The following is a 25,659-nucleotide window of genomic DNA, read 5'->3' on the forward strand; positions in this document are numbered from 1 at the left end:
TGAAAAAGAAGCCCTGGTTTGAGGTGAGTGTAACAACAGTCCTGCACCACATCCTACCCAAAAGCAAAGGCATTCCAGTTAGTTCGCTAGGGTTATCAGTCCATTGAAGCCCCGAAATGGTGAGTCCTCCTGCACCTTTTTTCTACGGGTGCAACTCGGGTTGGGTTGAGGATGGTCAGCCCTACCCAACCCATCTAATCCGAAATCGGGTCAGGTTGGTTCGGGGTCACCTTGGGACAGACAGGAAAATACAATAACCCAGAGAAAATCGAGATAAAATTAGAGGATTTCCAAACGCAACCTAAGGAAATGCCAACCCAACCCAAGCAAAAATCTGATTGAACCCAACTTAAGTTGTACCCCTATCTTTTGCCCACTTAGAAAGTTGTTCTCTTAGGCGGGGGCGGGATAGTCTTTCACCAAGTGAGTTGAGCCCAACCCAGGTTGTAACCCTACCTTTTGCCCACTTAAGAAGTTGTTCTCTTAGGCGGGACGGTCTTTCGCCAAGTGAGAGGCATTTCTCCTGGAAGCCTTTTTAGCTGTTTGTTGTGTTGGAGCTTTAGTTCTCCATTGATAGGCGTGAATTGATGGATGTTAGAAGTTGTTGGTTGTGAAGATCAGTGAAGAAGGGGAGTTGAAATGGGCAAGAGGCTGAACAATGCAATGCTGAATTTTTCTGTTTATTTGATACCTTTTATCTTCATGGTTCAGAAGTATGCTTGTGGCCATGCTTTATTGATACTATGTAACACTAGATGGGACCTCTAGTCCCAATGTACCTTTCACCGTATCAACGAAACTTCCTATCAATTTCCAAAAAAAAACTCCGTTTTCTGACCCTCCAGCCGAATTGACATGAAACTGGGCTGAATTCTCAGAGCAAAGCAGTCGCTCCAAGCTACTTCATTCCACACATTACAACTTTATCATCTATATCTCACTTCAATTATAAGGTCCCCAAGCACATACAGAAACAGCAGAAATGAAAAATGTTGTAAATGTTTGAAGTTGTAAACAGGTTTATTCTTTCATAAAAATGAGGTATATGTGGTTTCTTTCATAAATAGGTAATTATACAGAACAGCCATGTCTTCAATAAATTGGCTTCCATATTAAAACGGGTTTATTATTTCATAAATAGATAAATATAAAAATATGGTAGTGCTGATATGGAAACCAATTTATTGAGTTGTATGTATTAGAGAGTAAGAAACCACCAGGATTTTCAGTCCCAGGGCCTCGAGTTGCAGCTCCCGGGCCTGAGCTGCCCAAGACAATTCAGCTGCCAATTTATGGAGTTCTATGCAATATACAGCTCTAAGCAGCCGCAAAATGTTGTTGATGCTCCGGATTCCATTCAACGGGCCACCATTTGGGTAGAATAACCTCAACCTTTACATCTTCTTGCTCTTTGATACTCAACACCTTTGACCCTTTGAGGGCTTCCTCGAGTCTTAGCAGACCCATTCCTTGGCACCCAAGTGCAGTTGTCACAGTCCCAACCTTCTTGTTGGATGCAGCATCCACCACTTCTGACCCTGGCGCAACAGTCTGCTCTACTTCTGGGGGAAACCAATGGAAGGGAAAAAAGATAAACCAAGTTCCTGGTCATATTAAGGAGAGGCAAACCAAGAATTATCGCAGGCAACAAAACAGTACCTTCGCCACTATTGTTGACAAACTTCATAGGAAGCAAGCGCTTGCGAATGACACCACGGTGGTGGGTACGAGCAACAGATTCTTGGCCCACGTAGCAGCCCTTGTTGAAACTGATCGCATTTAGACCCGCAAGATTGTATTCAAGAGGAATTGCTTCACCTGTTGAAAGCTAAAAAGTTAAAAGCATAGAAAGTTCAGATGCATGAGACAGTTGAGAAAATTAGGTATTACAAGGCCAAACTTTGTCACTTTGATCACTCCGTAAGAAACGGAACACCAATATGCGTTCAAGAATATAGCAGGATTCACAAAGTCAATGCTCATATAGAGAGGGAAAATAAAAGCAAGATAATAGGAAGCACCGACCAAGATAAAAATATGAGCCAAATCCATCTTAAAGTTACACCCTTTGGTACCCAATCAATCTAAGAAGAACTATCAACATGGAAACGAAGTACTCAAACCTTTTTAGACACTTGGGTGTAAGCAAGCATCCATCAATATATGGATTATCCCCCAAAGCCAGATACTTATACAAAAATACATTAAATAGGAATAGGAAGCTTGCAACAGATCAATACATGGTAAAAGTTTGTAATTTTCGGATAGAGGAGAGGAGAGGAGAGGAGAGAAGCCATCATGATGTTCGATCATAAAAGGAAAGTGTGTTAGTACAACAGCACTATGTAGCCTTGGAGTTGCTGGTAGTTCCTGAAATCATTGGATTGCCTACTAAAGTTTTGCTTTGTTTTATTACTTACTAGCTCGAATATTGCATTATGGATGTCATGCTACTGTTCAGGTGAAGATATGTCACACCATTTCAAGCAAAGCATAAGTATCTGCCTTGTAACTACTCATCAAGTCATTATAATATGTGCCTGTCTCATGGCTAGGGGTGCAACTCGGGTCGGGTTGAGGCCAACCCGAACCCGACCCGAGATTTTAAGCTTAAAAAGTTTAAAAAATTATTAAAAATGTCGGGTTCATTCGGGTCGGGTTGCCCGAGCCCTCAACCCAAACCCAAACCCAAACCCGAACTCAACCCAACCCGACTTTTTTCCGGGTTGAACCCGTCGGGTTCGGGTTGAGCCTGCCCGAGTTGCACCCCTACTCATGGCTATCTTCATGACATCACAGTCATAATTGCTAGTGGCAGCGTTCGATAACTATTGATCATAGGATGAATCTCAGATTGTTGATGTATGCATTTCTTATTAATTTAAAAGAAAAATTATTGGATCATATTAAGGCTGAAGATGAAGTGAATAATCATGTGAGAAAAATAAAGCATTCAAAGGTTGTTAAAACTTATGGGGCCCATCCTTGGTATCAAAGTGACTTATTTTAGCTATAGGGTCCTAAACAAGTCTTTTATAAGGTTTTAAGTCATAGGCGTATAATAGGTTTTTTAGAGGTTCACTTAAAGTCAAACTAGGTGAATTAAAATAAAAGAGGGTTCACACCATTCCCACGATATTATTCACGTCACGGTTTACAATACAATTCACGTGGTTTTGTAGAGAGAGCTTTAAGTGAGGATATTTTTTGTCAAAAGCGGGAAGGTCCTAGTTTAGGGTTTTAAATCTGTTTTTTGTCAAAAGTGGGAAGGTTTTAGTTTAGGGTTTTAAACCCTCCCGGCCTCCCTTCATCCCTCTGCGCGCGCTTTAGGTTTTGTGGACAAGTTTTGCATCTTTTAGAATAAGAAAGGAGTAAAAGATTTTGTTGCCGATTTCTTGTTTGTGGGATTTTCTTGGAGAAGAAAACTTCAATATTGCAAAGATTTCTGGAGGAATTTCGTGGTTTTAATTTACAATTGTAATCAACCTATAAACCTGGACACATCATTTTTTTGCTGCAATTTCAATTTTTTGAATTGGTTATCAATTGAAGGTTGTTAAAATTTTCTACAGTATCTTTACTTCTTAGTTGATACCAGATTTGACGTATCTTGTTGAGATCTATGGCCAATAGCTACTCATCGACCCTTTATTTTTATTTATTGCATCATATGTTGGTATCAGAGCATCGATCGTAGGCTTGTTCTACATCACAAAGCCAACCAAATTTTAGTTGATTTAAAGTAACTATTTATGTGTCTGCTGGTCTTAATTATTTATAGTGAAACTAAAACAAGTCAAACCTACAAGTTCAAAATAATGTCTCAAGATCATTTTCCCATACATAGCCAAATTAATATAGCTATAATAGGCTTGGAATCATCTATAGGATGTGACAACAGATCCATTGAGAAAGAAACAAAACAAACCTTTTGGAATCTCGGTTGAACCCTCTGCGACTCCTTTCTCTAACCTCCATAGTAGGTAAACCTCTTCATTGGTTTCTTTGTCAGATTCAATCAATGGTGCTGAGAAAGGCAAAACAAATGAGGATTGTTAAGATGAATGATAAGTGTTGCATATAACCTAGTTCATAGCATAAAAATGCAGATTCCATAGGCACCAAAGGCTACTTAAATCTTACGGATTGTATTGGATGGAAAAATTCCCCTGAATCCAAGGCAGCTCAATCTGGGATCCTTGAACCATCTCCATCCAAAACTATTTCCTTGTGTCGCTGATATACCAGCATGATCAACGCCACCACCCCAGCCAACAGCTGCGGCTTCAGGCTCTTCTGCTAATGAGGACTTGCCAGAAAGCTGCCCACCAAAACGTTGCCAACAAGAAAATTCATCTGACACATTCTCGATCTCAACTTTTGATCTCAATCGGTATCTACACCAAAATGAATAAAAAACAGTAACTCAAAAAAAATTGTAACGGTAATATGAGAAATTGGTTATCTGTTGAAAGAACAACATAGCCTTCACAACTAGAAGTAAGCAATTAAACCTACGGAATGATGATGCATCTTATTTCTAACATTTCCCTCAAACCGAAACATATAATTTGTGCTATGAAAGCTTGCTTGAGTGACAGTCATGCATTGCTCTTTAGAGGCCTTTGGTGACGATGTCAGCAATCTACTCACTCAATGGAACATGGAGATGCTTTTATGACTTGCTTCAACTTTTTCCGTTACTATGATGATCTATCTCGGAATCTTTTGTTGTTATATTTTATACGGAATTGAAGCTAATAAAGATTGTACATTGATTATCTAAAGGGATGATTACTAAAGTTTATAACTGTTGAAGGGAATTAGAATTTGTTTTGAGCAAAATATTTTTTGTTGTCAGATTAGTCATGCGGTCATGCCACTAAAATATGCTTCTGTGCTTAACATTGAAACAACTTTTGCATTTCATTTCCTTCTGAAAGATAAAATACGAAACAGATAATATTTACTATGAAGTTCTGTGTTTCTTGTTCGTTACTGCTCCTCCAGCCATCAGTTTTTCCATTCTTTAGAGATAAAGGGCCCTTAAATGGTAACCACTGATAAGATGACCAAGCTGCTGTCAAGCATATCCATTCCACAATTGATGTTGCGCATAAACTGTAGATAGTGATGATAGATTTAGATTTGTTATTAGAAGAAGAAAGGAGAAGAAAGGAATATGCACTGGAAGGAGATAATCTGACCAGGGAGGGTTATCCATGTGTGAGGAATAAGTTGCATTTAGATGGGAAGATTTCTCAGCTCCTTGACAATCTTTGGTCGTAAGGGATTATGGTTTCTTCATCTCATGCCCTGCTATTATACCTAGGCGAAATAACCAAGAAACGCATATTCATTGATATGACATATATACAAAATCATCAGGACTTTCTTTCACTGGCCTTACTAACTAATTTGTGTGTGTGTGTGTGGGGGGGGGGGGGGGTGGGGGGGGGGGGGGGGGGGGAGGACACGGTCGTACATCAAACTGGTTCACTTCTTTATTTTTATTTTTCTAACACTTTGAGAAAACCGGATCAGTTTGTGACTGGTTCAGGCTCAATCAAGTTGACTGGACAGTTTGAACTAGTACCTAAAACTAACAAATAGACTAAATGCCCTGAAAATAGTAAACCATAAATGACTAGTTGCCCCTACAGAGTGAAAAATTGCAGATAACATATTTTGAATGCTTTAAATTGAGTAGATAACTACATATACATACATATATTATTTTTAATGCGTCAAACTGAGTTATTGGGTTTTACAAGAAAAATGATAGGAGAACATCAAAATACGAGCAGCCTACCAATATAGGTTAAGCTTATCATCCTCATTCTAACAGTCAATCAAAACAACCAACAAGTGAAGACTTATCAACATAGTCTTCCTTCCATATAAGCATATAAGCAGACCAAACAATAGGTCATTTGCCTTTGCTACATTTGTACCATAGCACTTATGATGGGACTTTATGAAATCATCAATGATCAACTCCCTCTTAGCATCATTGAGTACTAGGGCCTCAGCTCAATAACTGAGATGATGTTCTTTCTGAATCTGTAAAAAGAACTGAGGTAGGGAAACATCATATGTAAAAGCTAGCCCGCTGAAATTTAGCTAGACTTATATGTTGGCACGTGGTTTGTGTATGATTGCAACTGTGTTGTCAGGTACAGTTTTGCACTACGTGGGTCACAAAAGGTAATTCCGAAAATTATACGACTGCACAAAGTGGTTTAAAATATTGAGAAGTGGTCTACAATAAACTCGAGTAACTAATGTTTATGAATCCAGTTGATCAATAAAAAAATGTTCGTGAATCCATAGTTAATACTTAATAATGTGTTTCATGTTTCTTGGTTACAGAAAAATGTCTGTTCATAGGTTTAAATCCAACACAACAGCTAGAATGCATGGATGCATGATTCAAGGTTTTTAAGCCATTATTAAGTTTGAATTAGAACCTCTTAAACTCCTAAAAACAAGTCATGAAGAAACATATGGAGGAAGGGTGGAGCATCAAAAGAATCAACATGAGAACCATTATTCAAGCTTCATAAAGGATTTTCCCATTTCCTATCTATCAGACAAGATTGTTCTCTCCAATGGGAAATTAAAGTTTTTTAAGATCTTATCTTGAAGTAGAGGTATAAGCGATGGGGGCTGCTTCTACGAAAATCAGAAAAGGGACTAATTATGATAGTAGGGCCCATTAGAAGTGTTATAGGTTTTCTTTTATTTTGTAGGGGTATAATTGTCTTGCTGTGAAAACCCCTTCAGGTGCTACTGCAATTTCAATGGCGAAGTAAAACAAAACAGGCAAACAAAAGCAAACACACGAAGAAACAGAGATTTACATGGTTCAGCATAAAGCCTACATCCACGGCAGAGGCAACGAGAAAATCTACAATAGAAACTGGAGATTACAAGAGAAAATTGGTATCTCTCACCAAACCCACCCATAAACACTTGTACACCCTCTGGGCTCTCGATCCTCTTTTTTTTTTTTTTTGAAAATATGCTCTCAATCATCTTCTGAAAACCTAGAATATTAAAATAAGCCCTAAAACCCCTTATACAAAGTAGGTCAAAACAAGCTTACCCAAACCGGGTCGAACTCACTTAAATAGGTTGTCGGGCCAATAAACGGGTCGCTCTCAGGCCGCATACATTTTTTTCAGACCCAACCAGGTCAAATTCAAGACACCCAACTCAACAAATCTCCATTTTGGCTTGAATTCTCTCTCCAATAGTCCAATTATCTCTGCAACAGCCCTCCTGGGGCACTCACTAGCTGCTAAATTCAAGTGCAAGCAGTGCTTGAACTTAGCCGCATGAATAGGCTTGGTCATCATGTCTACTGGATTCTCTATCCTACCAATCTTCTTCACAGCAATATCTCCCTGAGACACAACTTCTCGAACAAAGTGAAAACTTACCAACAAAAGTGAAAACTTACCAATTGTTGGTAAGTTTTCATTGACTAAGCTTAATTTAACATAGAAGTTAAAACTCCGGTTTTTCTGATAGTGGACATTATCACTCAAAAAAAATCTAAAATTGGACATTATAATTTATAATAGGTAGTTGGAGCACGTCCAAATTAAGTTGACTTGCCCAAGTTTCAACTCGATATGAGTCTTCAGAGATTGATCACTCTGTGTTTCTCATTGAACATCTGTTTTTTTTTTTTGGAATGGTGAAATTTTTTATTAAAATAAAGGGTAAAGCCCTGAGACAAAGGTGGTCAGAAATACAATAGAAGAACAGACAAGAATAAAAGGAAAAAACATTGACCCTCAAGTGGAGAGGAAGTCAAAGATCTCCAAGACCGCTCTACTAACTCCCGATCTAGCGAGCCTATCCGCATCGTTATTTGGCGATCTATTGACATGATGAAACTGAACTTGGACACTGCAAACCAGCTCCTGAATCTCATCCAACATGGCATCAAATCTCCAGGGATAGGGCTGGCTATCCTCCATCCATCAATGGGGCTAGTGTCAAATCTCCACTCGTTGCATAGTCTTCTTTGTGCATTTTTGATAGTGTAAGCCATCTAAGATAATTGGCTGGTGCTACTGATAAAGCAATCCTATAGGAGCTTTAGTAATTGGAATTTCACATTGGTCACACTAGTACATCAACTTCCCTTGCGGGACTAAACAGGCCAATCAACACCTACATAAGGCCACAAATAAAACAACTGGAGGAGAAGGCAGCCGATAAGCATTTGGTTCTATTTGTTGTTATCTTGAATTGCATATGGTGTTCAGAAACAGTGGTCTTTGATGCAGTTTAATAAGTGTTCCCAAGAAATCTTTAAAATAGCTGGGAAGGAATGACATACATAGGGCTGGGATGAACTCTGACACACTGGTCTCTACATTACTTCCCAATTGGCATGATAGTGGATGCTAGTTCTTTCGATTTAGCAAGCCTAGGGCACGTCGTGTTTTTCTAACTAGACAATCTTAGGATTAGATAGACAGTTGCCAGACACTTGGTGTTAATTACTGATACAGCAACAAAGCCTTAAGTCATCAAAGGCAGCTATAAAAGCACAGCTACAGAGCTCCCAAATTCTAAAAGTCTCCATATTGTAATGCATTAGCAGATGCAATATAAAAATTGAAGAAACCAAACTGGCATATTAAATTAATACAAAAAAAAAAAAAAAATTTCCTAGTAATCACCATATTGTAATGCATATCCAAATGCTACATACATTCAATAAACCAACCAAAATGGAGTATTTCATCGGTCCAAACTCCAAACAGAACAGTATTGAGAAAATATCCTAGTAACGTACTAGCAGATGCATCATATAAATTCAAACAAAAAATTAAAAAAATTGGGTTCTTCAATTGCCAGCAAATATATCAATCGAAAACCGATTTGTAGAAAGAATTGTGAATAAATTTATAGAAACCCAACAATCATATAGAAGAAAAACACTTACTTTTTGAAGGAGTCCAAGAGCTCATGCAAGACAGTGGCATCAACATCAGCAAACAATGTTAGTGGTTCATCAGGGTCCGAACCGGGTCCGGAACCAGTCCTATCGAGCTTCTCGCTAGGTCTAGAAGAACGATAGAGGAAGAGATCATAGAGGAATCTCCCCTGAGGAGTGAGCATCGCAGAGTAGACAGGAGGAATGGATTCCAGGGCTAGATTTGGGGTGGCCAAGGTTGAGATTTTCTCGCGTGGAGACTCGCCAAAACACCTGATATCGTTGGTCAAGAGGCCATGAAGGAATTTAATGGTGTCTGGTCCTCGAAAACGGATCACGGATCGCGTCTTTAGATGGGAAGCTAAGGGTCCGGATTCTTCGAGATGTTGTGGGGTTTGTTGTTGGTGGTGAGAGGAAAGCCTTGTTGGGTAGTAATGGAGGTTTCTGCGATTAGGAAGGATTTTGTGAAAATGGAGATAGGGTTTGAAAGGAGGCATTTTTTTATTTTTATTTTTTGGTTTTGTTTTGGAGAAGAGAGGGATTGTTGGTTTTATGCCATTTTTGAAAGATTTGCAGGTTTTATAGCGAGTTGGTGATGAGGTTGGTGGAACTAGAGCTGGTTGACACGTGTGATGAGGCTTTCCATGGTGCTGCCACGTGTTTGCAATTAGGGCATCAAAAAACAAAAATAGAGAACCTGGTATGATAAAACAAAGATAGACAACCCTACACGGTTCGATTCTAGGGCAACAAGGAAGGAAGGGAGGCTGGAACTCTTATAAACATGGCAGAACGCTTACCTGCAGATATTCGAAGATGCACAGTTTGTCATCATTGAATCACTTGAATTGGGGAGAAAAAGTGCACGAATATCTGGAAATGGGACAAAAGGGAGGAATTCAAAGAGGGAATTGAAGAAAAATATTTGGAAGAAATAAGGGGATGGCTTAAGCTTATGCTCTGTTTGGTTGCTAATTTTGGGGGATGGTAGGAGTTTCAAATGCTTGATATCTTTCAAAAATCTCCCGAAAGCATGTTTAGTTGCCATTTAGAACTTTGACCACTAGACAACTTTTAGACATCATTATTACATTTTATTCTATGTGGCGCCTACGTGGCTGAGATGTTTCCGCTGAAGATATCAAGAAGTTCTTGTCTTATTATCTTTTCTCTCTTTCTTTCTCTTCCCCTTCTCTCTCTTCCACCCTCCATTTTGGTAAGGACATCTTCCGCTAATCTTCTCGCGGATTGCCGCGCATAAGGGTGTCAATTTTGGCTCGGGCTCGGAGGCTCGCTCGAGCTCAGCTCGAAAAAAGCTCGGCTCAAACTTGGCTCGAATCCTTAACGAGCCGAGCCGAGCCGGCTCACCAGGCTCGTTAAGGCTCGTTAAGAATTTAATATATTTAAATATATATATTATATATTAATTTATACATTAAAAGGGTTGTCCAGGGGGTGAAAGGGGGGGGGGGGCAAAATATGTCACTTCATTTTTGGAACCCCATTTGTTACTAGGACCACCACCCATAGTGTAAAAAAAGTAGTCAAATTACACTAGTAGGGCTGTCCAGGGAAGATGAGGGGTGTGAACATAATATAACCCGAGCTCGGTAAGGCTCACGAGCCGCTGGCCGAGCCTGGCCAAGCTCGACTCGGCTCGGTTCGGCTCGTTTACACCCCTAGCCGCACAACCAAAGACACCCGGTCAATCTTCCACTATTCTTCTCTCAATCAATAGAAAACCCTCTCTCTCTCTCTCTCTCTCTCAATAGAACACATTAATACTTCTAAAACTGGATCCCGATGGTGAAAATGACCGACGAATTGGTTCTTTTCCCGTACTTTTTGGCGAGCACAATTTCCTATGTTTTTGCGCACTTGTCACAGACAAGGATATGGTGATTTTTTTTTTACCTAAACAAGAAATCCCATTTTGCTAGGTGCAAGTATTTTATTTTTAAAGGTATTTGCTAGCGTCCATCGCAGAAGGCGTGGGCTGTTGCACATGAGAGCAGCCACATCATGAATGAAGACAGAATCTGCTGAAAATTGAGCTGGTGTGGCTGCTCTCACATCCAACAGCCCATCCTCGAAATGCCTTCTACTGTGGACGATAGCAAATACCTTTTCTTTTTTTCAAATATAGTAGTATCCATACAGTTCCACGATCCAAACTAGGGGTGCAATTTGGGTCGGGTTTTACCCCAGCTCGCATCAACCAGACCCAAAAAATACCATGGGTGGGTTTAGGAATCTTGGGTTTTTTTAAAAATAAACTGACCCGACCTGAGTTGCAATTCTAATTTTTGTCCATTTCACTAGCTATGATAAAATAATGAAAGGACACCAGGTACAAAAATGATGACGGTTCTTGTCATAGTCTAAATTGAATTTCCATCAAAACCAGTTACATTCTCTTTGAACATACAGTTAGAATATTGCATTTTAAAATCATGTATGCTTCACTGAAAAGAGGTACACAGCTTGCCCATACATATTCTACACGGTAAATTGTAGACATCAATTAGTATTACTGTTGGCCTGTCATATATTATATTTAACAAGTTCCATATGTTAACTAGAGAAATTATACGGCGTAAGGCCTTACAACAATGCGGGCCGTGTGCGGTGGAGCTCACCCTTGATATTTGATCCAACAGCAGCTTCTCAAAGAGTGTGATGCTGTTTGATCAAATATCAAGGGTGGTACCCCTATCGTATTATTGTAAGGCCTTTTTAACTATATCATTTGGGGAAATGATATTAGCACGGCCATAATTTAATAATTGTACAAATGTAGCTTGTCTTTTCCTCTTTAATCGGTTTGTAAGAGCTTTTTGGGAACTGTAATAACCCTTGACAGCTCTTTAAATAATAGACGATGAGATGAGTTTAGCGCATAAATAGAAACATGGTTGTATCATCTTCCACGCATATGTGCTGTAAACTTTGTTTATAGAATATTGTTTGGGCTAGTTAATTTATGTGGGGGAGCATGATCACTACAATACTTCTTTTGATACACAATTAGAGTTTACAAAATCAAATTTTATAGTTTCTTAATCTTCTATTTTTTATTCGTGGAACTTTAGTTTTAGTAACTGACAAAAATTAACACCATTTCACTACGAGAATGTGGAAAAAAAAAAAAAAATTGATCCAACCATTAAAACTATCTTGGGTAGGGTTGGGTTTATGAGTCACAGGGTTTCCTTAAAAAAAAACCCAACACAACCCAACCCGGCCCGACCCGATATAGTTTCTTGGGCAGGGTAGGGTTTTCGAAAACCCATCCCGCCCGACCCGAGCTGCAACCCTTATCCAAACCATTCAATTCTTTAGTCCCGACCAAGGTGGGTGCTGCCCAAAATAAATATCCATCTCCAAATATGCAGAGGTTTCTAAATTTTGTCGTCCCTCTCCAGATCAAATATCCCTCTCCAAAATCAAAGGGCTAGAATCATCCTATGGAGGTGATTTTAGGGGGCATGACCTATGTATCTAAGCCGGGGCCCATCAAATGAATGGTTCGGGTCTAATATTTTAGACATAGTGCAGGGATTAGAAGTCCGGGTAAAAGCTGTTACGAACACATTGATTGGATGATTGGTAGGCCATGTTTGTTTTGGATATTGAGCTCAAAATTAAGACTCAAAATCGATTCCAAGCAAACAGGGCTAAAGTCCTTGAACTGTCAAGCATCTTTTCGGTTTCTGCCAACAAATGCTAAGCCGATGGTTTAGAACTTAAACCATATGGATCACCTGATCAAGATACTCTACAACATCAAAGGTCCTAATTGCACATATATGCCCCCTTTTGAGACTCTATAATTCATCATCACCATTAATGGGGACATTAGACTCTAATTAGCACTTCTCGTTTTAGCAACGGAACCTCTATATAGATAAAAAAAAGATGGGTTTTGCTCGTTAAGGAGCATTTAAAGCACCTATTTTCATGCACCCCACGCATATATCCTCAAACACATTTATTACTGGAACAACGATTGTAGTCGAGATTTTATTTTCATAATTACAATTTCAACAAAAGAGGCGTGGGTTTGGTTTTTACAAAAATACCCCCATCATGACAAAATAACAAGAATACCCTTATCTCATAAAAGATAACGAAAATATCCCTACTAAAATCTCATGAAAAATGACAAAAATACTTATATCTCATAGAAAGTGTTAAATACACATATCTCTTAGGAAAAAAAAAAAAAACTCATATATCATGGAAAATAAAAAGACCCTATCTCATAGAAAATGATCAAAGTACCACTCACTCATAAAAAATGACCAATACACTTATATCTCATAGAAAATAATAAAAAAGACCTATCTAATGCAAGACAATTTACATGGTGGACAGCTCTGCACTTACGTGCAACCCGAAAAAATACTGGTGGCCGCATTTTTTTGGTGATCCAACCATTCATTTTGTTGGGCCCGGATTTTATTCTCTAATTCAGATCTAATTTTATTCTCTAATAAAATCTTCTCCATAGAATTATCTTAACCCTTTGATTTGAGAAGGTTTAAAATGGACACCGCAATATAAAAAAAACTACATAGATCGGGGTCAGGATTGAAAAATATTTTCTGGGCACACCCCCAACAAATGAAAAAAATACATGTGCCGACATTGTTTGGGTGGGTGATCCAACCATTCATTTGTTGGGCCCTAATGTAGATAGTGTGGGCCCGTAAAATCTTCTCCATAGAATGATCTTAACCCATTGATTTAAGGAAGTTTAAAATGGACACCACAATAAAAAAAAATTCATAGATTGGAAGGTTAGGATCATCGATCCTATGAATAAAATACACTGACAAAATACACTATCTCATGAAAATGACAAAAATAAACTTATCTTATATAAAATAATAAAATATTTCAATCTCATGGAAAATGGGTTAAGGTACTTTGGCTATTATCTTTTATGACACAGGGGTATTCTTGTTATTTTCTCGTAATAGAAATGAAATTGTTGGAAACGGTTATCTAATAATAAATGTGTTTTGAGGATAAAAATGTGGGTACATGAAAATAGGTGCTTTAAATGCTCCTTAACCTCGTTAAAAGATTAACAGAATCGAAAAAGGGTTCTTATACTATGCATGCACTTAAATATGAACTGGTAAACCATTTATTTGCTAGCTTCGTCCATCGATGGGTCTCATAAATAGGACGCAAGGATTATCTATAAGGAGGCCTAGAAAATAAACGGTTCGGATCATTCAGCAAATTGCCCTTCTCTTGTTTTTCTCGGAAAGCATTCGGTTACTATCCAATCCACGTGGCACATGCACTTGGTGATTGAGACCGTTTATCAATATCGACGCGAGTAAAATCAACGGTCTAAAATCATCCGATGAGGGTGAGATCGATGGAAATAGACCAGCAATATTGATGATCTCTGCAGACGTGGCAGTGGGTCCATTCCTTACGTGGTAGTTTTTCTTCACGATTACCGTCAAAATCCGGTTTATTATCCGGAAAGAAACCGATAAAATTACCGGAACTGGTAGATCCCAGCCGGTTTTCCGGTGACAGTCTCATATAAATAACACCCCCAAAAAGGCGCGGGAGAGTACGAAAAAAGCTTGCCACTTTACTCCCGCTTTTGATTCTGCGTCACGATTCCACTCTTCCCATTTTTCTTCATTTGATTTTTCTTTGGTAAGTTATGATAAAACATGGTCTGCATACTTTGAAATAGCATTTCTTCCAAGCCGATATGTTTGGAAATATTAAAAAATTGAGATTACTTTCGATACCTCGTACTTCTTTTACACACCTTTTCTGTATTTTCTACGAATTTGCCTTTGGATTTCTTTTTTTTTTTTTTTCTTTTGGGAAGGAGACTGGATGTCTTTTCAATGAAAGTCGATTAAGCAGGCAAGGTTGAGAGTGGGTTTCTCCTTGCTTCAGTGTAAAGCAACCTCTTATCATCAGAGGATGAGTCTTTTTCTTTATTTTATACGAATGTCCTCTTTGGCCTGCTTTCTTTTGGTAAAGAAGATTGTTTTGGATACCTTTCTCAACAAAGTAGACCAGACAGTGAAGTTCAGAGGGGGTTTATTTTTGGGTTTATTTTTACTTCATGAGCATGTGAGGGCAAAGGAGAGGGAGAGAGAATCGAGTGAGCATTAGTAGAGGTAGAATGAAAAATTCCTTAAAAACTAGAAAAAAGAAAAATATTCCTGGTTTTTACTAGCACTAGCTACCTTTTCATGATCCCTTTACTCCCACATTCCAACCCTCTCAAATCTCTCCACCTCCCACCCATCTCTCACAACGCGCCCCATAAATATTACTTAGAATATTAATTTTGTCATGGTGGCTAAGCATCCGTAGAGTACAAGTGAGCCCCACTTGTACAGTGATCCAAACCGTTTATTATATGCCAGGTACTCCTTCCGTATTAATGGGTCCTGTAAATTGGAGACATGGTCCATCTATAAGGAGATCTACAGTCTGGATTATGGAGCAAGTGGTGCCCCACCTCTGTACCTTTGGCCACTCCTAAAATTTTCCTTGGAAAAATTGCTCTTCACACAAAATTGGTTAAAAACTTAAAATGATCTTATTCCCTGAAAACCTAGCGTTTTCAAAGCAATTAATTTTCTGAGATCAGCTAGCAAGACTTTTTCGTAGAAAATACAGAAAAAGTTGTACAAAATATCTAGCAACGTTTCCAAAGCAATTAATTTTCTGAGACCAATCTAGCAAGACGTGATAGCTATTTTGTACTACTTTTTCTTTATTTTCTACGAACTTGCTTTTTTTGGTTGGATTTATAGTTTTAGTTTTTGGGAAATGTTATCAGCACTACTGTATTTTGATGAGGGGAGTCCTGCACTTTATTCGAAGTACGGTATGGCCCGCACCATAGGATGATCCAAACCGTCCATTAGATGGGCCACACTAAATAGGTTGGTGCCCCCAACAAATATTCCCATGGGTTGATCCTAACCCTCTGATTTTGGCGGTCTTTTTCAATGCAAGTCGATTAAGCACTGAAGTTTCAGAGTGGGTGTGTTCTTGCTTCAGTTCAAAGCAACCTCGTCCAATCAGGAGAGGAGACCCGTACGTAGACTTGTTCTATACATCTTTTTTATGTGTTCTCTACCTATTCGACTCTCTGGTTTCCTTTGAATACGATATTTTTGGATGCCTTTTTCAATGAAAGTTGACTAGACAGTGAAGTCAAGAGAGGGTTTCTTCTTACTTAATCTCGTAACACTATCTATTTATTTTTATCAGGGGAGGAGAAAACAGGAAGAGTCTTGGAAGATCAGTCTATGATAGTCAATGAAGAAGCTTTGCAGAAGAAATAAGGGTATAAATTTCATCTCTCTCACTCTCTCTTGTTCTCATTCTCTCCGTTGAAGAGGCAATCTTGCATGCTTTTGTTTTAGCTTTGGATTGTTTGAGAATCGTTTTCTGATTCCGGGTTTTCTCATCTTTTGCATTATTTAATGGGGGGATTGCATTTTTAATGGATGTGGGCATTTCGGGAATGAATGGTTGAATGCTATAAATCATTGTATGAAATTTGCAGTTGTGCAAGGGAAATGATATATATTCGCCCATTCTTTTACTTGGGACAGCCCCCTCTCAAAGATACAGAAAGAGAATAGTGGGAATGCCTTCTTATACTTGGCTTATAAATTTGCACTCTAATTGGTTGCATAGTACAAAAAATTAGGTATATAAATTTGATTTTCCATCTTTGATAATCTGCCTTCGATCCGAATTCTCTATTTCTTTGTGTTTTTTTTTTCGGAGATTCACATTTCTACTCAGGGGCGCCCTTTCCACTTCTCGGAAACTCCAAAATACAATGTCATAGGATATTATAAGTTATAACCACGGTTTTAAATTTCGACCGAAATCGGTGGAGACTGACACCAAAATCAATCAAAACCGAAAGGTCATTTATTTCGGCCGAAATTTCGGTTTTTCCGAAATTTGACCCCAAAATTCTGTTTTTTTTAAAATCAATTTAATATTTCACTGAAATTTCGACCGAAATTTAATATTGATTAAAATATTGTTTCAGTTTTTGTACCAGATTTCGACCGAAATTATGGAATTTCATGGGTCCGAAACCGGTATTGAAACCGAAATTTTAAACCTCGGTTATAACCACCCTACTCCCGTAATTTAAAATTTAATAATGGCCTCACTGTCTTTATTTTACCCTTCTCTCTTTATTTATTTGTAAAAGACTTTTGCACTTTCCAAGGAAATTATATTTCCACCCCTTTCCTAACATTCCATCCCTAATGAATTTATTTTCATGAAAAAACAAAAATAAAAGTGGATGAATATGCTGATAAAGGGGTGGAAAATATTGAAGGAAGAGTGGAGTGCCAGTATTTAAACAAGTGAATGAGTGTTGTCTCTTCGATTCCTCGGCTTTTCTTGGGGAGTGAAGCTTATTATTGCCCATTTGACCTTAATGCCCCCTGTTTTCTTTCTTCAAATTAAATTGAAATTATGAATGGGAATTTCGAGTACTAGAAGGTGGTGGCAGTGCATTTTTCCAACTTCTGTAGACTTAAGTTCTTCATGGGTTTGTTTTTTCGAGTTCAGGTAAAGCAAACAAAGCAGGGTATGAGATTCGAGATCAGCTTTAGTTCAGCATAGACAGTCGGGGGTCGATACTTAATCACGAAGAAGAGTGCGTTCTCCGATACTAAGAGATTCTTAATAAAATAACTGGTTTCAAATTTGGAGCATAGCCTATATACGACAAAGGGTCCCAACAAATGGATAATCAAGGCCTTCAGATCGGTGATCTTTCCATCCGAGGTTCGATCGCTTTGAGGATTTGCTACAGTTAGTTTCGCCGGTGTATAATCATTCTTGTTTTTTTTCTTTTTTTTTTCACTTTTGGTGCAGGATTGACGATGAATAGGGGTAATATTGGTCGCAAGAAAGGGGTATTTCCGGAAAGTCTAATCGATTTGGTGTTTTCGTGGTCTCTCGAAGATATATTCAATGACCAGCTTTACAAAGACAAGGTTAGAGACATTTATTCTTTTTATTTGATATTTCTTCCATTTGCAGAAGTGAATATTTTATTTGATAGTGATGAGTCACGTTTTGTGCTTCTGGTTCGATGGGTCCACTGTTAAGACAAAGAAAAGGGGTGTACTTAACTTCTTAGTTCTTATAAAGAACATAGTCGTGTTTATATCTACACTTTTATTTTATGTAGTCTTCTCGTAGGATTGCATGTTCCAGGAATGATCGAAGCCGAGTCAAAACCTTGCCTGATTGTCATATTTAGAGAGCTTGTACGCCAGCAAGGTGGTCCCCACGTATTTGCTTTCAAGCTTTTAAATGGGACATGAAATATTTGCCCCGTCTTTTAAAATGACCCAGAAATTGTGTTTTATTTATGAAATTATGGATGGCCGGTCCAGTGGTGGAGCCGGGATTTATACATATACATAGGGGGGGGGGGGGGCAGTTTATACATAAGGGGTGCATGTTATACATAAGGGTGGCCCAATTGAGTTGGGCCTATTAAGGAGTTTGGCCCTACTCAACAGGTGCAGATGCTCCCCTTATGCCTCATGTAGTTCCTCCCCTGGCCGGTACTTTCAATTACTCAAGGTTGTCAGGGCGGGATTCGATTCGGGATTCGATGGTTCCGTGGATGGTTGGGAGCGGGATTCGATTTTTCGTCGGGGATTCGCTGGAGAGCGATAAAAAATTAATAAATGATAAAATTTAAGGAAAAATACCTGAAAATCAAAATCTAAGCATTTAACTGTACACTATTAAACATAAACATGATTCTCTAAATACCGAAATTATAACAGCTTTTCATTCAAGAGCCAAGAGGCCCAAGACTCCATTAAACAAAAAAATCGGTTTCCAAAAAGCCAAATATCAAAATTATTACAGAATTTCTCCAGTATTTTCAAATAAAAAGAAATAAAGTTAGGCTTTTCTCTTTCCCTTCGAATAAACAAGATCAGTTCCTTCTCTTCTTTCTCCTCATCCTTCTACATTTTCTGTAAAGGAAAAGTTTAAATAAATGAATTAATATTTATAAGAGTAGTATCTTCACTGGGAAATTGAAAGTGTTAAAGATTTTAAATATTTCTCTTCAAGTGTGAAATTGTACCTCCCCTTGTACGTTCTCGACACCCCAGGAAACTAGTAATACGATCTTGAGTGTTGGATGATCGTCCAATTTCAGGTTCCGAGCTGCTGACCACTCTTGGAGTCCCAGATCCTGCAACATTGTCATTGTCGTCTAAGTCACAAATAGTGAGTGAAGTACTTGAAGGTAATGCCTGAGATGACACACGAAATGTAGAAGGTCTAAGGAAATCACCATCGAGATCCTGCCATCGCTTATCCTCCATTCTGATAGAGGAGTCATCCATAACTGGGAACTCTGGGTTGATGTCCCATTTCCTATTTGGTCATTCTTTGTATGCAGCTGCATTATATCTAAATAATAGATTCCAAATTAAATAAATAATCTGACAAGTAATGAAAAACAATTATTACATGCAAAAACGAAACAAAGAACTTAAATTTGGCTAGGAGTCGAAGATTTGAGTGGATGTACCCAAGGGTATCAGCACGATGTGAATTTAAGCGATTATGCTTTACGTTGTGAATGAAGCTATACGTGCCCCATACTCTCTCTGCAGAAGATGTGCTGATAGGCTGTGAGAGAATTTTGATGGCCACTGACTGTAACTCAGGTACATGACTTCCATGAAAGTTCCACCATTTGGTCACAGACACCTTGGGATCTTTCGCATCCTCCCTGGCAAATTTACTGGAAAACCTTCCAACCCTTCCTATGAAATCATATAATTGACGTCCAATCGTACCACTCATCTCATCATCAGGGGAGAGATCCTTAATCGCTTCATAAACAGCATCTCCATGATTTCAGGGTCTTTATCTGAAAATAAAATTGAATAATTGATCAGTCGGCAACATAAATGAAGATAAATACAATTACATTATGAAAATTCACAATACGAGAAACAATTACATACGTGGGGTGACTCGTTTACCACCGCCTGGTGCTGAAATATTGAGATATGCAGGGTCATAATAAGAGTGAGTACATGAGCCAAGGCATGCATTCGAACATTCATCTTCCCCTATCATTCCACCACAATACCATGATTATGATTGTACATGTCAGGCACATGTTTCAAGTTTTCTTTTATTTGTCCTAACATATTGTCGATGCCTTAGTACACTTCTGATATTAGACAGCTTTCCTGGTCAGTGAACTTAATCATGTTATAGATGGGCTTCGTAATTAATAATGCCAATCTTATGTTCGTCCAAAATTCATCAGAGACTACACAAGTTGTTGTCATCTCGCCCCTCTCTATCATCACTTTGTTGGTGCAAGCATTCAACCAATCTTTCCAAGCATCTGTCAATACTGTCATCTGCAACGCCTCCCTTACATCAAGAAGTCTCTTAAGTGTAGTATAATGAGTTGCAAATCTAGTCTTCGCAACTTTCAACAACTCAAACTCCGAATTGCTTCTAAATATAGCAAGGGCCTGCGAATGATTGGTAATATATTTGATGACATCCTTGCAGGAACGGTAAGTCTCTCCAATCCAACCTAGGTGCTTATGCTTGCTCAAGTCTTTGAATATCAGATTTAATGTGTGAACCACACAAGGAGACCAAAATATGTGGGGATAAACTTTATTAACCTCTGTCCCATCAAGCTTGCAATTGGCTGCATTATCTGTCACCACTTGTACAACATTAAAAGGCCCTACTTCTTGAATGGCATCCAACAAAAACTTTGCAATGTTTTTCTCTGATTTCTCCACGGCAGAGAAGTCGTGCGAATAGAAAAACATCGAACCGAACATATTCGATGCCAGTATATTAATCAGGGCTTTGTTCTTCACGTTTGTCCATCCATCGGAGACAATAGAAAGCCCATGTTTAGGCCATTTTTCTCTTAGAACACTTAGATCTCTTGTTAAATTCTCTTTCTCATGGCCCAATAAAGTTGTTCTTGCTTTCTCATAAGAAGGCAACTTGTATCCAGGTACAGAATTGGCAGCAGTTATCATCTCTTGAAAATATGGAGATCGGAGGACGTTCAAAGGAATCCCATTGGCGGCAAAAAATCGTAGCACTTTATGATCAACATCGTCTCTATCCTTTGCTTTAAAAGACTTGCCAATTGGCTCTATTCTAAAAGGCGGCCGCCCAGGCGCCGCTTAGGCGCTGGGCGCAGAAAAAACGCACCGCCCAGGCCTTGGGCGTTTAGAAAAGCGGTCTCACCGCCTGGGCGTTAATAGGCGGCCGCCCAGGCCCTGGGCGTTTTTGACTTTTTGTTATTATTTAATGTTTAGTGCTTATGCGTAAAATGGTTTGTATTGTTATGTATTCAGGTATTTGTATTTTATATAAAAAAATAGGCAAGATATTATGAAAATATATTAATATTTAAAAGAAAATAAAAAACGCCTCAAAACGCCTAGGCGCAGCCTGGGCGCTAGTCAGCCGTCCAGCTCCGCCCAGAGCTTTTTAGAACATTGCCAATTGGTGATTCAACAACCTTACTTGAAGAAGTCGCACCAGAGCTGGAAGACTTGCCAAGCACGTCTAACTGTGATTTCTTCAGTGGCACTGTCCTAGGTAAATTCTCTGCTCGTTGGACTTGGCTTTTGATATGCTCTTGTGATTCTCTGTCTTTTGCAACTACACTGCAATATGCTATTCCTTGACCTTGACCTCTTGGTGCTTTCACAAGGTGTGCGTGCACCCTTGTATAAGTCCCATTGTAAACCTTCTTACAGTGCTTACATTTCCACTTTTTAGTACCCCATGTCCTTCGCCAGCTTTCCTTCCTTTGACTAAGTGTGACAATAAAACTGTTGTTGACCTTGCGTTCGTACTCAACACTATGTCCTCATCATAATCTTCTTCCACATATTCTTCATCATAGTGATATTGTAGGTCCCCTTCAAAAACCACGTCATCATCACCAACACCTCCTTGGCCTTGAAATTCTTGGTCGACAGTCTCGTCTTTCTTCTCTCAATTGCCTCTGAGAAAATCAAATTGTAAAATATTTGGCTAAGTATGATAGATATTTTCTACTCTGAGTGTCTTACATGCATGCATGGAAGGGTATGCAGGGGTAGGGTCAGGGTTGGGTTTTCCGTATCGCAGTGACAAATCCATTGGATTTATCCAACAGATCGTCTTACGTGGGAATTCCCGGGGGTATTCACTATTTTGCAGTGGTGGGGGTAGGGTTAGGGTTGGGTTTCCTGTGGCGCAGTGTCGAATCCGTTGGATTTATCCAACATACCGTCTTACGTGAGAATTCTCGGGGGTATTCACTATTTTGCAGGGGTGGGGGTAGGGTCAGGGTTGAGTTTCCCGTGGCGCAGTGTCGAATCCATTTGATTTATCCAACATACCGTCTTACGTGGGAATTCCCGAGGGTATTTACTATTTTGTAGGGGTAGGGGGTAGGGTCAGGGTTGGTTTTCTCGTGGCGCAGTGTCGAATCCATTGGATTTATCCAATAGACCGTCTTACGTGGGAATTCCCGTGGGTCTTCACTATTTTGCAGGGGTAGGGTGTAGGGTCAGGGTTGGGTTTCCCGTGGCGCAGTGTCAAATCCATTGGATTTATCCAACATACCGTCTTACGTGGGAATTCCCGGAGGTATTCACTATTTTGCAGGTATGTTGTACTTGAGAGAGTGTATAATATTTTTCTTTCATCAAAATATAAAACTACATGAAACATTACAAAGATAAGAAATAACATGAAGCAATAATTACACAATAAAGTTAACTACCCATTACATAAGCACTATTTGAGAATACAAAATAGTAATCAACTAATTAACTATTACATAAATCTGATACCCGTTCAACAAAATACATCATCGAAATACAAATAAATCACCCCTTTGCACCGCTCCCAGAAGCATCACTTGCCTCACCAGTCCCATACCATTCCCAAAAATAGTCGTTCACCTCTCTAGGGGTGGGGTTGTTCTGAACGACAATGATGGTTCGCCGATTCCAGTCTCTATCAATCGCATTAACTTTCTTCATCTTCAAGGGTTGAGAGCGAAAGGAGTCTGGTACCGAAACATCCATCATCGCTTGTGATGTTGGGCTCCATAGTGCTGTCGGAGGATCCACAGAAGCAAGTAAAAGGAAGTGCTCTGGGAACCCATTATCCGAACGCACTTCTGACCAAAAGTCTCGAAGACTGCAGAGGAAATGGGCAACCATGGGAGAGTCCACTCAACGTCCTTACTTTCGCGACCCTTAAGCCATATAGCCCAACTGTCGCGATCATCGAAAGAAACCAACACCTCCCGAGTACTAAAACTCCTCGTCCAGGCTCGTATTAGCAAAGGTGGTGGAGCCAAAATACGTAATCTCTCCACTAACCAAACCTAAATAAAAAAAAGTTAGGAATAATAATTATCCATAACCTAGCACATCATTCAAGCATTTTTAATAAACCATCTAATAATACTTACATAAAGAATGACGGAACTTTCCGGGAAGTCAGATCCAGTAGATCGGCGAGCACTATCTGGGCTATCAAAAAGTTCAGCTAAGACAGTAGGAGCTAGATTTGCACCTTTGCGAACTTGACCAACCAAGTCTACAAATATAGCGGGATCAAGTCCGATGACTCTGATCGGCCCGGAAAGAGAAACATTGGATAAGCTCATAGTACTAAGGCATTTTCACGGCAACGACGATACTCCTTATCCAGTTCTCTACTTGGTGAAAAGACTTGTACTAGCTTGTGCATGAAGATACTACTCGCCTGACGGTAGTGAGCTAGGGACTTCTATGGCACACCAATCAGACGGCTCAATGCCTTATCATAAATGAAGCCTTGAACAAGGGACGATCAGGAGAAATGCGGAGCATCATGCAAATATCTTCATGAGTCGGACAAAGCTCTTGCATTCCAAAACGAAATACATGCAAATCTGGATCCCAACAACTGATTGCGCACGAATCAAACCCCAATCAACACAGACAGTGGCAAGATTGCGTAAGCTGCATAGGCCCACCGTGCCAAGATTAATGCCTTCCACTTGTTGCAACCCATTGATCCATGCTAGTAAACCATTGTTGGAGACTTCAGCCATTTCGCTCACCATCACTCGTAAAGGCCCCACGTAGGCTCGTATGTAGTCTCGTACTATTATCGAATGACAAATGATAAAGAATATCTTATTAGCTCATAAGACAAGCTAGGATAGCATTGAATATCAAAATATGGCTGGGCTAAAATCATTTCCCTTTAATAATTTCCAACACATATCTAGGGAAATGATATTATCACTGCCATCTTTTCTATCTCATTAAGTCAGAGACAAATTGAGTTTGTACTCTGATGCTCTCCTAGCTTGTCTTCTTATAATGGACTTGTGAGAGGTTGTTGGAAGTTGGAACCTTTTCAGTCACAGCCCTTTAAATACTAAAAAGTAAACAAATACTTATCATTCCCAGAAATATATCAAGCCATCTAATGTTTATTTGCACAATCACAATCTTACAAATATTATTTTTGATAAAAAATCAGCACATTCAATCATAAACAATATTTGATAAAAATATATTTGCACAATGCTACAATCAGCACATTCAATCTAATAATATTCAATTTTGAACTCAAACTCAATTCTCAAATTCTAAAATTAATTGGGCCAAACTGCAATTTTGAATCAGTAAACACTTTTGGAATCAAAATTTACATCTCATGTAGTGTGTGTGTGTGTGTCAAGTATAGTTTTTTTCAAAAAGGACAGTGGGGCTAACTTCTTAGGATGATCCAAAGTTCCAAACCATTTGTTGGGCAACTGAATGTACCCCATTGATCATTTTCACAGGATGATGCTACCAAATGTAGATAAAAAAGTTTATAGATCAGAGGGTTAGGTCATCCTATCGAGAGATGATCCATGGGGTACAACACGTTATGGCCCGACAAATGAATGGCTTGGATCATCCTATCAAGTGGGCTCCACTGTAATTTTGAAAAATGCTGGACTTGATATAAAAATTCCAGAAAATTAATAATTCTCAAAAACCAAAAGCTATTGACGTTGGATTGGAGCTACCATGTTTTGATAATTGCACTAACTCATCTTGTCTTTTATTATTTAACGACATTAGAAAAGAGTCAAAAGACAATTAAATGGAGAAAAAAGACAAGGTCAGTTGTGCAATAATTAAAACATGGTAGTGCTAACATCAGTAGCCAAATGCCACTGGCAAACCCTTTCACACAAACCGTTTAGGGAGGGTGGGGGTTCGGGCTCATTTTCACAGAAACCGTGTGAGAATGGTTTCTGTGAGAAACCATCCACAGAAACTGTGTGTGTGTGTGGGGGGGATTCTTTCTTTTTTAGTTTTTTCAAAGAAAATGAAAAAAAAATAAAAAATACCTGCAAAGTTCTTCTTCTCCTTCTTCTTTCTTCTTCTTCTTCTTCTTCTTTCCGTCGGACGGCGAGGAGAAGGGGAAGTGAGAGGGGCGGCGGTGAAAGAAAGAGAGGAGAAGAGATAAAGAGAGGTTTTTTAGGGTTTGACTCAAAACCCTCATTTTATAAGCATTTTAAGGTTTTAAATTGAAATTACAAAAAGCCCCCACTGAAAATACCACCC

The 25,659-nt window shown here is 39.0% G+C and overlaps 2 protein-coding genes across 4 annotated transcripts in view; one reads left to right on the forward strand and one right to left on the reverse strand.

Annotated features, from left to right (window-relative positions):
- Positions 1-974: 974 nt before the first annotated feature.
- Positions 975-10,001, reverse strand: LOC143877384 (Glycine cleavage T-protein family). Its single transcript, XM_077379392.1, has 6 exons — positions 9,760-10,001; positions 8,969-9,609; positions 4,144-4,397; positions 3,929-4,027; positions 1,660-1,818; positions 975-1,562 (listed from the first exon to the last, which is right to left on the reverse strand). Exons 2-6 carry the CDS (start codon positions 9,454-9,456, stop codon positions 1,318-1,320), a joined length of 1,245 nt encoding a protein of 414 aa, XP_077235507.1. The 5' UTR covers positions 9,457-9,609; positions 9,760-10,001; the 3' UTR covers positions 975-1,317.
- A 6,030-nt stretch (positions 10,002-16,031) lies between these two features.
- Positions 16,032-25,659, forward strand: part of LOC143877385 (uncharacterized) — a 50,942-nt gene continuing 41,314 nt past the window's right edge. Inside the window, exons 1-4 of one of the 3 annotated variants that reach the window (XM_077379394.1) lie at positions 16,032-16,057; positions 16,235-16,310; positions 17,570-17,788; positions 17,879-18,000. In XM_077379394.1, the coding sequence (XP_077235509.1) occupies positions 17,746-17,788; positions 17,879-18,000 (165 nt within the window). In that variant the 5' untranslated portion in view covers positions 16,032-16,057; positions 16,235-16,310; positions 17,570-17,745. Of the gene's footprint in view, positions 16,058-16,162; positions 16,311-17,569; positions 17,789-17,878; positions 18,001-25,659 lie in introns of those variants that run through there. The other 2 variants (XM_077379393.1, XM_077379395.1) reach the window with 2 other exon arrangements.

This window comes from Tasmannia lanceolata, unplaced genomic scaffold, assembly GCF_043159265.1.
Source record: "Tasmannia lanceolata isolate RefF3 unplaced genomic scaffold, GAP_Taslan_0.1 ptg000005l, whole genome shotgun sequence".
In the NCBI taxonomy this organism is placed as follows: Eukaryota; Viridiplantae; Streptophyta; class Magnoliopsida; order Canellales; family Winteraceae; genus Tasmannia; species Tasmannia lanceolata.

Coding starts and splice junctions, on each gene's coding strand:
- LOC143877384 (XM_077379392.1), bottom strand. CDS start 9,456: ATGCCTCCTTTCAAACCCTATCTCCATTTTCACAAAATCCTTCCTAAT. Junction 4,398..8,968: donor CTCTTGGACTCCTTCAAAAA/GTAAGTGTTTTT, acceptor ATTTTGGTGTAG/ATACCGATTGAGATCAAAAG. Junction 1,563..1,659: donor TGTCAACAATAGTGGCGAAG/GTACTGTTTTGT, acceptor GGTTTCCCCCAG/AAGTAGAGCAGACTGTTGCG.